Source organism: Pogona vitticeps, chromosome 1, assembly GCF_051106095.1.
Source record: "Pogona vitticeps strain Pit_001003342236 chromosome 1, PviZW2.1, whole genome shotgun sequence".
Classification (NCBI taxonomy): Eukaryota; Metazoa; Chordata; class Lepidosauria; order Squamata; family Agamidae; genus Pogona; species Pogona vitticeps.
The window spans coordinates 358,184,047-358,197,616 of NC_135783.1; the positions used below are offsets into that span (position 1 = coordinate 358,184,047).

The 13,570-nt window shown below is 58.7% G+C and overlaps 1 protein-coding gene across 2 annotated transcripts; it reads right to left on the bottom strand.

Moving 5' to 3' along the window:
• Nucleotides 1-748: 748 nt before the first annotated feature.
• CYB561 (cytochrome b561) lies at nucleotides 749-13,183 on the bottom strand. Of its 2 annotated transcripts, none has more exons than XM_072986981.2 (6): nucleotides 12,950-13,183; nucleotides 7,458-7,697; nucleotides 6,784-6,882; nucleotides 6,118-6,221; nucleotides 3,898-4,055; nucleotides 749-2,174 (listed from the first exon to the last, which is right to left on the bottom strand). In XM_072986981.2, the coding sequence occupies exons 2-6, from the start codon at nucleotides 7,663-7,665 to the stop codon at nucleotides 1,979-1,981; spliced, it is 765 nt and encodes a 254-aa protein (XP_072843082.1). In that variant the 5' UTR covers nucleotides 7,666-7,697; nucleotides 12,950-13,183; the 3' UTR covers nucleotides 749-1,978. The 2 variants fall into 2 exon arrangements, with proteins under 2 accessions (XP_072843082.1, XP_072843083.1); XM_072986982.2 differs by lacking the exon at nucleotides 12,950-13,183 and adding an exon at nucleotides 9,240-9,276.
• Between the last annotated feature and the right edge of the window lie 387 nt (nucleotides 13,184-13,570).

Consider the following 13,570-nt stretch of genomic DNA (forward strand, 5'->3'; position numbering starts at 1 on the left):
ACCTCTGATCACTGGCCACGGCGGGGGCCAATTTGGGGAGGGCAAAGTGTCAAGATTTGTTCCTTTAAGTAAACAAGGGGTTAAATTTAATATTGTAGTAAAGAATGCAAAGTCATGCCCCTAACGTCAAAGTCAATGGATGAACGGATAGCATACAGATGGGACAAGCTTAGGTAATGCTTGTCAAACATGTTCAGCTCCCATGTCTGCGGTGATCGGCTGCTCTCACTATTTAAGCAGGAGAATGAGAGCAGCACTTCGACACTCAGTTGTGAGTCTGGTGGTCGTTTACTTGAATGTGAATGTTACGTTGCTCTGGAATAGTCCATGCCAATGTATATATTGCCATATACCAAGTCTAATATATAATGTTATAAGTCTTATCAGAACTCTCTCCATGTGTATTTTGTCACATGTCCGCGTCTTTATTCTGCTAATTAAGGGGAGGATTTGAAGCTACCAGATAAGAGGCTCTGTGTAACTTGCTGTCTTGGGCTCCAAGGTTTGTTTTCCCTAACAGAGTGCTCTTACAAGCTTCCTTATCCGAATCTGACTCCAAGCTTCAGGAGAGGCAATACGCCATAGCAAGCAAGCCTCTGGAGTTGGCTTCACGCCAAGATGAAGATCCTCTCCGCCTCCACCTTTTAGCCTCTGTTGTGCCAATATGGGAAGGTGAGGACCCTTGAAACCCCAAAGAGAGGCTGAAACAGCTGCGTCAGCTGCCCGTGACCCAAGAGTCTCTCTCTCCTTCTCTCTGCGAATATTTATTGGAATCCAGCACACGCACCAAACGCCATGGACACAGACTGGCCAGGACACACGAAATATTAAGGCAATATTAAGCGGTATTAAGGCTACAGGCAGGCCCCGTGCTCTTCTCACAAGAACCAGCTTCTTCTCCTTTTGCCATTTCTAAGTGTGGTTTCAGCGTTTGCCCTCCACGGTGCCTGCCTGCCTGCGGGGAAAAGATTAACCCAGGAAAACACATAATTCCACCCCCCCCCCAGCCCAGGGGCCCTTTTGGCCTCCTTCAGCTTCTTGAAACATCACCTGGGCAAGGACAGGGTCAGCCGGACCCTCTTTCTTCCTGATGGGGTCGGGGTGGTGGTGGTTCAACACTTCCAGAGCGTGCAAGGCTGGAAGGGAGCGTTCCAGCTGCCCCCCCCCGCCACGTGGCTTTTCTCTCAAACTGTTTTCCTGGTGGGTGGAGAGAGAGGAGGGTGGCCGAAAGGCCTGCCCCAAGGAGACGGAAAAGGAGGGCCAGCCTGTACTGAGCAAGGCTGTGGGGAGACTCAGTTGTCTTGCTGCTAATCAGAAAATGATCATCCCAGGGCAGCTACAGGCAAGCAAAGGACTTTCCTGAAAACCCAGGAAAGAGGTCAGGGAAACCCTCCTCCACGGGGGGGGCAGGGGGGGGCTCAAGGCACTGGGAGGGGAGCAGTGACAGAGGGGGGGATTTCTTCCCCACGACTCTGCCCCGCCACTACCGCAGGCTGAGGTGCTGAGCAGCCAAAGCCACAGTCCCACCTTCGGCCTCCCACAGGTGACCTCGTGGCTCACGGGGGCCCCCACAACACCTGACCCAGCCGGGCTGCTGCTGATGACCTTGAGCAGCTGATGGTCGGAGTGGAGATGCCTCCCTCGGTCCAGGAAAAAGGAGGCTGCCCCCCCGCCTCCCCTGAAACATGGCACCGCATGTGCCTGTTCATACACAGGGTTCATACGCAGAGGGAGGGAGGGAGGGAGGGAGGGACTGGGCAGAAGGGGGGGGATCCCAGCTGCCACCAAGAGTCGGACATGGCCCGAACACAGAACACGGCTGCAAAAATGCTGAGCAAGGGAGGGCGAAGGACTGCTTACACACAAGCAAGAGGCACACGCGTGGCGGGGGGGAAGGGGTCAGAGGTCAGAGCATGGGGGCAAGCCAAGCCCCATCTGGACACATAAAGGTGAGGAGGGAGGGAGGGCAGGGGGGGGCTCAACGGGGGCTGGCCAGGCTGCTTTCATCGGTGAGGTTCTTGAAATCCATGGACAACGCCAGCTCCTCCGCCACGGGGGGCCTCTTCCACTCTTCCCGGGTCAGGACGTAGCCCACCACAGCCCCGAAAGCCACCAGGAGCAGGCCCAGGATGTTGGCAAGCACCCCCTCGGGAGCAAAGGAACTGTAGGAATCCCTGCAAGAGCAGACAGGGTAACGTTAGCACCGGGGAGCCCGGGGAGGGGGGGGCTCTTCCTCCATTTCCCCCCGCCCACACACACAGACACACACACTGCCCATTCTGCTCCTCTGCCTAACATGGTCGCATCCCACCCACCCCCTCACTGTGGGGAGTCTCTTAGCCTGCATCAGGGCAGTGAATTCCACGTTTTAGTGATGAAAAAAAAATCTGTTATTTTAACAATTAACCCCAGTATATAGTAGCAACTCTTTTTTTCTCATAACTTTAATTCACTCCTGGGCGATGCTCATTATCTTAACTGATGGTTAAAACTAATGTACTACATTTATTATTGTATTAAGCATAACCATTTTATATATTTACTGTAATGTTTTAAGTTTAACAAAGTTATTTGTTCCATAGGTCAACATCAACATGCATTAACCATCCACCAGGCCCATGCATCTGAAGCGTGGTTTCTGCCTGCCAGATGGGTCTCCCGGTCTCCATCTTGCCTGGGGGGACCCACCTTCAGGACCCTGTGCTAGGAGACCAGGAGAAGTGCCTCTCCTTTTCCCCCAATGCATTTTAACCATTGAGGCGGTGGCGCAATCATGACCGAGCATTCCCTCTCTAGCTGACTAGGCAGCTGGCAACGATGACAGAAGTGGGGCAGTAACTCTTCCCATCTGGATTACTCCGGTGGGGCTCTATGTGGGGCTGCCTCCAAAGACGGGCTGGAAAGGTCCTTCTCTTCCAAAGGCTGCAGCCAGATGGCTGACCCGAACCAATTGCAAGGGGCACCGAGCTCCTCTCCCTGGCCAGCAGCTTCACGGGCTGCCAGCTGGTTTCTGGGCACAGTTAATAAAGGCTTCATGGCTCGGGCATTGGAAGGACTGCAGCTCTCTCTCCATGTAACTTTAACCCAATTTTGAGAGAATCAGGGGAGACCTTTCAGTTCCCCAGTCCTCACCGAGGAGGCCTTCTTTGGGGCTGCTCCCAGGCTACGGAACTCCCTCCCTCAGGAGGCTGCTTTGGCCCCATCCCTCCCACGGTTCTTGATAAGAGAGAACAACCGGTTCTTTTCAAGCTGGCTTTTGTTAACTGGGGCTCCGGAGAGAAAGGAGTTTTAAGGCGAGACGCAGTATCCTTTGCCACTTTGTGATGCGTTCTAAAACTGTTCTATAAACAGCTTTTAAGTGAATGGCTTTTTAACACTGGTACAGGTTTAATCATATTTTAATATTCTAATTCATTTGTGATTTTATTTGTATCTGTTTCTTTAGACATTCATTTGTAACCGATTTTGGATCCTCTACAGGGACACAGGTGGGGCAGGCATCAAATCAATTGATACGTTAAAATTATAGGACCCACAACAGAGACCCAGTTCTCTCCTCTCCCTTCTGGGGGGAGGCTGCGAGAAAGGCATCTTCACTAGCTTTCTTGGAACCGCCCTGTAGCGCCAGCCCTGTCCTGGTTGCTCCCTCGTCTACTACTACCTTCTTGCTGTAAAGGCATTTTATTTTACTTTATTATTTTAAGGACCCGGCACTCTAGTTAACAGCCAGGTTGGCGCAGTGTGGGCAACCCTCAGGCCGGCCTTCCAGATTTCCCAAGAAACAGAGAGAGGGGCCTCCCTGGCGACCCACCCAATTGACATCCATGGCATGCACACGCTCACTCACACAGAAGACGAGGACGTGGACACACAGGCCCACGTATGTAAACCACTCACTTGATTCTGAAGAGCAGCAGTTCCAGAATCCCAAGCAGGGCGGTGGCGATGGAGAGGGTGAGCAGGAAGCCTCCGAAGAAGACATGCTGGGGTTTGTACCTGCTGCGGAGTGCGAAGGAGGCCCCCGGGAAGAGGAAGAAGCCCAAGCCAAGCAGCCACTGGAGGGAGAAGGCCAGACCTCAAGGACTGCATGTCAGAAAACCCTGGCCGGCCCTGAGAGAGAGACTCAAGAGGGACTCTTCTCTCCCCCCCCCAAGGAGCCTCCCTCTGCTCCCTCTTCCCTTTCACCAAGGATGGATCCCTCCCTGAAGGCCCTCTCCTCTGACCCTGGGGGGGGGGGCTCTCAGGGGGCCAGAGCCACACCATGTCCTGAGTGGACTGCCACACCACGCTTGGTTTCCGAATGCAGTTCTATATGCAAGTGGACATCCCCGCACCCTTCAAGGCAGTCAAGGCAGGAAAGGGGACTCACAGACAAACAGAAGTAAAAAAAAAAAAAAAAAAAAGGGAACAGGGATTCTGGAGGGAAGAGACAATTCCGTGCGGGTGGCCTGCAAAGTGGGTGCAATGCTTGCCTTTGTGCCTGAAAACAACACGGGGCAGCAAAAGTGCCAGCTGGTGGCATTGTTAGGAATATTAGGAAAAATCTCTTAACTGTTAGAGCATTATGACAATGGAACCAATCGCCTTGGGAAGTTGTGAGTGCTTCAGCTCAGGAAGAATGCAAGAGAAAATTGGATGACTAGCTGCAAGATCTGCTTTGATTTGGGTCCCTACATTGTGCAGGGGGTCGGACTCAACGGCCTCATAGGCCCCCCCTTCCAACTCCATTATTCTACGATTCTACCACCATCCCTTGCACCCCCACCCCACCCCTCCAGGTGCCTTCCCTCCCTAGGCTGCAGTTCTCAAAGCAGCCAGGAAACACCCTTTCATTGCCAACTGTGGCAAGCCCTCCCTATTGCAACACAAAGCCCTTGAGGGTGAATTGCTCTTGCGCAGGCAACTAAGAGCCATCTGCATTACAAAAGACCTGATCCTCCTTTGTGGATTATGAACTGATGCAGCATTTTTCAACACTGCTAGCAGGAAGGGTTCACTTTTGGGGACTGTCATAATTAGTGCCTGCCGTTCTGAAGTGAACACTAAGCCACTACTTTGGGGGCTCTGGTCGAGGGTTTAGTCAAGGCCCAAACCTCCTCCAGTCTCTCCTTGCCCCCCCCATCTTAAAGCCCCCTAAACTGGGATGGTGGAGGGTTTCGGGTTTCTAGGCAAAAGCCACTTTTCCCTTCCTTCCAACATCTGCCTGCTTGGTCACTGAATCAGTTGGAATGCCAGTCCCAGGCACAGCCTGGCACCCAGTTTCCCCTCTCAAGAACTGGGACCCCCCCCTCCCTGCAGGAAGACAAAGTCAGGAAAGGAACGCTTCCCCACAGCCCAGCCCCATGGGAGAGAACAGGAGACCTCTGCCTGGAAAGCCCTGCTGTCGCTGCCCCACAGTTTGGGAGGGGGGGGCTCCTGGAATCTATTGCTGCAAAGTACCATGACCCATAGAAGGCAGGGACAGCCTGGGGGGGGGGCTGCAGGGGTACATGGTGGGCCCCGCCCCCCAGGGCAGGTGGGGAAGGTGGAAATCCCAGGAGCCCTGGCCCAGATTCCAGGTGGAAGGAGAAGACAAAGCCCACGCTCCAAGTCCTTTGGAGAGTGGGCATCTGGGGGAAGTTGGCGTGGGGCAGGCAAGGACCGGCGCATTCGGCTGGGCTCTGGGGGAGCCGGGCCCCCCACCCCTGTGGAACACCCTGCGTGACCTTGGACGGGTTGGCCAGGCAGACCTACCCCGCAGGGCTGCTGTTGGCATGAGGGGAGGGGGAGGGGGAGGGCCTTGCACCCCCCAAAGGAAAGGGTGGTCCATGGTTATGTTCACAGAGTCACCCTAGATTCACCACGAGGCCCTCCATCGCCAACTGAGCCCAACCCATTCCCTCCATGTAGGAAGGCCTCAAGGCCTGCCCCCAGCCGCTGGGCAAGGCGGGGGCCCGCCGGGGCCCCTACCCGATCCAGAGGGTGCCTCACGCCCTCAGCAGGAGCTGAAGGCTCAGTACCTCACCAGCTCTTCCCAACATTGCACCTGCCCCCCCCCTTCCGCTGGCCAAGCCCTCCTTAGGCAGGCTGGCCTCACCGCCCCCTTCCGAGGAGGCCAGCCCCACGCCAGCCCCTCACCTGGACAAAGTAGAGGCCAAAGGCGGTGATGCCACACCAGCTATGCAGGCTGTACATGTCCGGGTAGCCCTTCTTCTGGTGGCTCTGGAAGACGGCGATCAAGCCTGCAGGAGGAGGGTGGGAGGGGGGCGCAGGTGACTATCTTGCCCTCCCCCTCCCCCCTTCCCACTCCCAGCCCCTGGACAGCCCTGCACGAAGGAGGCCCAATTTCCCTGGGAGTCGCCTGGTGGAGGCAGGGGTGCTGAAGGTGACTGGCTATGGGGGGGGGGGTTAAGGGAGACAATGTGGAGAAGTCCTTGTACCGTAAGCGAAGGTCAAACCCTGCTCTGCCTTATTATTCTCCCCCAGCTTATCCCAGAGGGGGAAGTAACACTGAGCATCTGCGCGGGCAGCCGAGGGGGGAAAGGCCTGCCAGCTCCTGGCACCACCATGGGCTCCACAGACCGGGTGATGAGGCCAGGGGTTTTGGGCTGTCAAAGGGGCAGAGGGAATTCTGGAAGGGGGTGGGGGGAGGACAGAGACGCCTGACGGAGCAGGAGGCTCTGCTCTCCCTTGGCGTAAAGGCACCCACCTGCCCCCTTGCCCACCCGCCCGCCTGTTGCAGTGGGGTGGCAGGCAGGGGAGCCGCAAGGGCCGGCTGCAGCAGGACGGATCCAGACGACTCACCAACCAGCGCGACGATGAGAGCGAGGGCGTGGAGGAGGCCGTGCAGGACCTTGGTGGAGCGCTTGCTCTCGTTTCGGAAGACTCGGTAGACGAGGAGGGCTGCAAGACAGAAGGCCGTCAGGGCCGGCCGCCACAGCCCCTGCTCTGCCTGCCCGTCCCCTCTGGGGAGGCCGCGGTGGCGGTGGCCGGAGGGGGGGGGGAACGGACGGACCAGGGGCTCCCCCGGTCAGGCACCGAGAGGCTCTACCTGGCCAGCTCCCCCACACCCCTGCCTTAGTCACCAGTGAGGAGGCACCCGTTCTGTGACTGGCTGGCTGGGGGGGGGAAGGGGCTGCCAAAGCTGGGATGGAGTTTGGGGGGTGGGGTGGCCTTCAGAGAAGGGAGGCAGCACCAGGCAGGGCTCAGCGGATGAGGCTCTCAGGGCCCAGCCTAGGGAAGTCTCTGCAAGGCAGAGGGGCCCCCACCCACCGGTTGGGGGAAGGAGGGTCCTCTGAAACCCCTTCCCCACTTGGTGCTTCGGCTGGAAAACAGGCAGTCTGGGGGACTGAGGAGCACAGGCAGGTTGTCGTTCCCCCCCAATGCCAACATTAGGGGAGCACTCCAAGGAAGCCACCCCTGGCTCTGCCCCCCCCCCCCCCGAATGAGCTACCTCCCCCCACCGTCGGGGTCCTCACCGTCGCCTTGCAGGAAAACCAGGCCAATGACCATGCAGAGCGGGTGGACGTTGAACTGGAGGGAGGCGTTTTCCCAGGCCAGCCCCCCCTGGTACTGGCCCAGCCAGGCCCCCGTCATGGTGATGACAGCCAGGCCCAGGACCTGCGAAGCGGCCACCCCGTAGGTCAGCCCCCTGGGGCTGGAGGGCTGGGCAGGGAGGTCCTCCATCAGGCGCTCAGCCAGAAGAGCCGGTTCCCAGCCTGCCGAAGGAAGGAGAGGAGTCAGTATGGGGGGGGGAGCAGGTGTGGGGGGGGAGAGCGGACGACGTGCCACCTCAGGGGAGGGGGAGTTCCCATCGGAAGGCTGCCTGTGGAGAAGAGAATTGCTGGGGGGGGGGGGACCGGAGAAAGAGCATCCCTGGGTCCACTCTGGGGCCTTCTGCTGTGGCTCTGGAGGGCTTCGCCCAGGAAGGGCCCTCCAGCTTCAGCCTCTGACAGGTTCCCCCAATTCTAGAGGCTCCAAAGAAAGTGGGGTTTGGCCTCTTCAGACAGCTGGTGGGGGGAGTCCGTTTATTGTATCTGCAACTGCTGCAAGCATTTCTAAGGGGAACAGCACATGGTCAGCCTGTGGAACTCACTGCCCCTAGATACAGCAACGACCACCAGCTGCTACAACAACCTTGAAAGGGGACTGAACACAAACATGAGGAAGAGGCAGAAGGGTAGCTACCAGTCCAAAGGGCAGGCTGCCACCCAGCCACCTCCAAGGCCTGAGGCAAGCCTCGCCACAGCCCATTTGCTTGGTTGCAGGAGTGGCAGGAGCTGCAATTCCCCCCCCCCCCGCCGCCGCCCCACTTCCACCCTTATTGGTTCTGGACTTCCCAGAAGAGGCGGCTGTTCGGCTCCTGTGGAAAGCAGAACCCTCGAGCAGGGTGTGCGCATGAGTGTGTGTGCATCCGTGCCTTTGGCCTCCTCCTCCAGGCCGTGCATCTCCTTCTGCTGCAGGGATTCTGAAGGTGGTCCTGGGGAACTCCGGCTAGCTTCTCTCCTGAGGGCTCCTCCGGCTGCTGGCATTCCCTCAGCACCCCCCCCCAACAGAAAGGCCCGTTTTATTGGGAGACCAATGTCAGTATCTCTGCTGTGGTTCTCTCATACCAGCAGGCCTTCCCCCCCCATCTGGCCCCCAGTTTCCTCCATCTCGGCAGGGAACGGGGGAAACTGAGGCAGTGCAGGGACCCACAGCTCAACCAGCAAGGCAGGTGGCACCGTTGGGGTCAGGCCGCTTGACTCTTGGGAGACCCCTGAACCCCTTCTCCACCCCTCCTGGGAGAACGCAGGCAGGCAGGAGGGAGGGGCGGCTTGGCCCTCGGTTCCCCCCCCCCAAGGGGGCCCCTCCCGTGGGCAGCCCTCCTCAGGCCAAGGAATCCAGACAGATGGGGGTTTGGGGGCAAGGAGCAGCTGTGCTCCAGGAGGGAAAGCAAGCAGGCGTCGAGCCGCCGGGACAAGGGGATCCCCAGCCTCTGGTGACATGGTCGGTGGGTCAGCCGGCCGGCCGGCCCTCCGTTCCCCCAGCAGCGGGACAGCCGTCTTTTGTCTTGGCCCTCTGCCGGAACAAGCGCTGGCCCCTTTCCTTCGGGGGCCATGAGATGGGAAATGAAACGGAGGAGCAGGCCAGCTGGCCAGACCATCGCTCGGCTCCTGGAAACTGCCTGCAGGGCACGATCGCTGTCAGAGAAGCACAGACCGGCTGCTTCCCGGCCAGAGATGTGGGCTTTATTAAATCACAGCAGCTAAAAGGATTACCTGGATTAGGACAATTGGCTTAACCTCTCCCGTTTCCCTGCAAAGAAAGACCAGCTCTGAGGGGCCTTGTCACAGACCACATGCTCTCCCCCCCCCCCCCAGGGAAGAAGTGTTCCTGGCAAGGAGGCCCCAAACGCCACAGCCTCTGAAGCGGGCGGGAAGAGGTGCCCTTTCTTCCGCGTGGGGCAGAGACTTCACCCGACAGCTTCTGTCGTGTTCAAACATTTTTCTCCCTATGTTTGAAAGACGTTCCACTTGATCCTTTGTTTTGCTGGCAAGAAAAGTGCCTTTGGGCCCAATTTAAACAGAAAAAGCTCTTCAGGAGACAGCTGTAACGGAATTGCTTGTCCATCGCTGGAAATCTGGCAAGACCTGGAGGGCCACTTCCAAGGGGAGAGAGAGGGAGGGAGGGTACAGCTTCTGCGGGAGCAACACAGCACCAGGACAGACATTGTGTCCCAGTGTCTGTGAGTCTTTTTTGCAACCCGGGAATTCACTGTTATTTCTCCAAGTGCAACTTCCTGTCTCCCAAAGCTGTGAACAAAGCACAAGGGGACCACAGGTGCCCTCCCCCCCCCCCGTCCTTCCTGCCTCCTTGTGGTCTCTTCCTTGAAACACATGCCCATTTCTCTGAACAGCAGGATCACGGATGCCCAAGGGCCCCCCTGCATTCCCCTCTATCAGGAGGGGGGGGGATAAGCACCTGGGCAGCCACCCTGGGCAGAGGTGGGCGAGGGAGGAAATCATCCCCAGCACAGCAGCTCCCACAAGGGCAAAGTCCAGCTCCTGCCAGCTAATTCCATTTCATCTGGAGAAAACCAACGTGGAGCAAGAGGAGAGATTTCTATACTGAGCGTCTACTCTGAAAGACTCTTCACACGTTCTCACTCTCAGGGCACTAAGGAAAAGGAGCAAAGCGGCTGTCGCCGAGCAAGGTGAAATTTCTGCCACTCAGGATGCTGCTGATGGCGCGACTATTACTTCTCTGCGAAGAAGCAGGTCCCTTTGTGGAATCTTCCTCACCAGGGCTGTGGCGCCACAAACCAAAATACCGGGGCAAAAGCTTGACGGAGCAGCTCAGCCACTCTGTGCTTTGACGGCACGTGGCCGATGGGTCCATCGCACAGAGAGAAAAATCTTCCTCCTCCTCCTGCAGCGGGAGGGCGTTCCTCTGCCTGCCTCTGCCCCCGCCACCTCCTCTTCCGAGAGAACCGACCCTCTCCTCCGCCCGGAGAGATCTCCTCCTCTGTGCAACCACTTGGAATGTCCTCCTGGGGCCGGCGCCCTGTGCCTTATGTCCAGGAACCACCCTAAGGGTCTCGTGACTTTCAAGGCACAGGGACAGAGCCCTCCTCCCCCTCTGGTGGGACCTACTCATTTGTGGCTTTTCTCCTGAGGCACTTCCCTCCCTCCACACTTCTGGACACTGAGCAGGCGTGCGCCTGGCTACCTGCCTCACCTGCAGCGCCTACCACGCCATGCCGCAGCCCCAGCCATGCCCAAAGAGGAATCTGCAGGCAGGTGTCTGTGGATCAGAGGGCACCTCTGCCCAGCGGCCAGAAACGGACTCCAGCCAACTGGCGTTGGTGGCCATTGGGCCTTCCAAGGGCACGAGCACAGCCTCCTGCTGTCTGTCCCCTCCCCCCCCAGCTGACTGGCTCTCCCCCCACCCCCAAATGCACACTACCTCTGCTTCTCCATCCTTTGCAGCCTCACTACCTGCCAGTCACAGAGGAAGGCGAAGTGGACAGGCAATATCATTCTCCCCTTTACCGCCCATGGATGATTCTCCAGTCCGGATCCTACAACATCCTCTCTAACTCAGCATTCTGCTCTTGTGGATTCCATGGACAATCAGGCCTTCTCCAGAAAAAAATCACACAAATGCACAGGCTGGCAAGGAAGCCTGAAAATGTCAGAGCAGCTGTCAGTCCCCATTCGCCCCCTTGCCCCCCACCACCGCCACCTAAAGCATTCACTGCAAACGCACGTGGCTTCATCCTGAGGAGCCCTCACCCCCCCTCCCCAAGACAGACCAAGTGCTTAAGGTACCAGCTGTCCCTGCCCGCTGCCCCCCAGTTCTGAGCTGACTCTACCCAGTTGTCCCTCGGGGTGGCCTTCCCCATACGTACGTGGGCCTCCAGCGGCCACCCGCTGCCGAAGCCAGAAACCCTTCAGGATCTGCTGGAACAGGATTCTTCTGCAGGGCACGGCGGAAGACGTCCCATCCGATCAACATATTATGAGGCCCTTGCTCTGACACTAAAAGCATTACATTTCTCTTGCCCTAGCTATTTAGCGGAACTTGTGGGGAGGCCTATTCCTCGTAGGAGGACTCGATCTGCGGATTCTGGTCTCTTACTAGTCCCTCAGACCAAGGTGGCTAATTCTAGACCTAGAACATTTTCTCATCTGGACCCAAAATTATGGAATTCCCGTCTGCAATACGTTCGCATGGAACTAGAGTTGGACAAATTCAAACGAGACCTAAAAACCTACTTGTTCAACTTGGAACCATAAGGTCTGACTATGGAAATAGGCTATTATTGGGACAGAATTACTGTACTTCAATTATTATAATATTATAGTTATTTGGATTGTTGTTATTGTCTCATGGGATGATAATTGCTGTATCTTTTTATCATTGCAATTATGCTACGGATGTAACTGTTTTTGACTATTGGAATGCACTCTGGCATACAGTGGAATAATAATAATAATAATAATAATAATAATAATAATAATAATAATAATAATAATAATAATAAAATTATTTATTTATTTATTTATTTATTTATTTATTTATTTCCAAGGGCGCGGGGATGCTGTGGGAATGCGTGCATATTGACCCGCATACCTTCCACTCAGCCAAGTGGGAGATAACAAGGTCTAAATAAAGAATTGGGGGGGGGGGACGCGAATTGGGCTCAACCAGACTTTGCTCAGCAGAAATGTTTACCCGGGAGAGGCCAGCGAGGCGAGGGCTGGGGAGCCCGGAGGGGGTCCGAGGCCCCTCCGGAGGGCCGCCTTGCAGCCGGGGGGGGGGGCGGCGGCGGCGGATCTGCTTTCTCTTTGCAAAGGCGGCCGTGGAGACACATCCCGGGTCTGCGGAGACGCTCCCCCTCTCTCTCCCCCCCCCCCTGTTTAGGGCTGAGGAAGGCCAGGGCGCCGCTCCTTCTGGTCCGCTTTGGGGGAGGAAAGGCTGGACTCCGGACGAGAAGGCGGCTCCCCTGTGTTTGTAGGGCGGACACGGACACACACGGAGACACACACACACACCCCTAATGACCGCCGCCCGATCCCGAGGGCTACTTCCTGGGTTTGCTGCTGCCAAGCCGGCTTCGGGGAGGGGGGGGGGAGAGCGGCTCTCGCGTCCTTCGGGGGGGGCCATCCGCACCCCGTCGGAGCCCCTCCAGGCCGGCGGAGGAAGGGCCGGGCGCGCATCCTTTCCAGGGCGCCGCCCGCCGGCCTCCTGCCCCGGGAAGCCCACCCGCAGCCCCGCACCTGGGGACCGAGCCGAGGGGCGTCGCGCGCGGGAGGCGCCCCCGCTCTCCCTCCCTCCGGGGGGGGGGCTGCCCGACCGGGGCCGCCACGGAGGCATCCCTCCCTCCCTCCGACCCGAAGCCTCCGCCTCCGCCTCCGCCGCGGAACAGGTGGAAGCGCCGCCGCCCGCCCGCCCGCCCGCCTGGCCGGCCGAGGCCCCGACGCACCTCGGTCGCTGCTGCTGCTGCTGCTGCTGCTGCCGCCGCCGCGTTCCGGCCGCGGGAGGCTGGTCGCGCAACAGGTGGGGGCGCCGGAGACCTTCCCCCCCCCCCCGCCCGGCCTCGCTCCCGGGCCCGGACGCCGCCTCGACCGAGAAGAGCAGCGCCGCCGCCTCCGCCTCCTCCTCCTCCTCCTGCCCGGTGGCCACGGCAGCACCTGCTGCGCCGAAGGAAGGTGTGGAGGGACGGAGGGAAGGAGGGAGGGAGGGAGAAGGAAGGGCGGGGAGATCCCGCGAAGGGGGCGCGGCGTCGTCCTCCTGCGCGCCCGCCCGGCTTGAGCGCCTCGGCTCGGGCGGACGGGGGGGGGGGGAAAGCGCCGTCCCCTCCCCCTCCCCTCCCCCTCCCCCTCCCCCGGCTCTGCTGGTCGCCCCCCCCCGCCCGGATCGCTCTCTCTCGCTCGCTCGCTTGCTCTCCGCGGCCCCGTCGAGACGGCCCGGGCCAAGCGAGGCTCCCTGGGCGGCCGGGAGAGGAGCAAGCGGCCCCTCCGCGCCGGGGTGGGGGAGAGGAAGGCTGTGGGTCCCCCGGGGGCCCTCCCCACATCCCCCGCCGCCCGTGCCGGGAGGAGCGCGT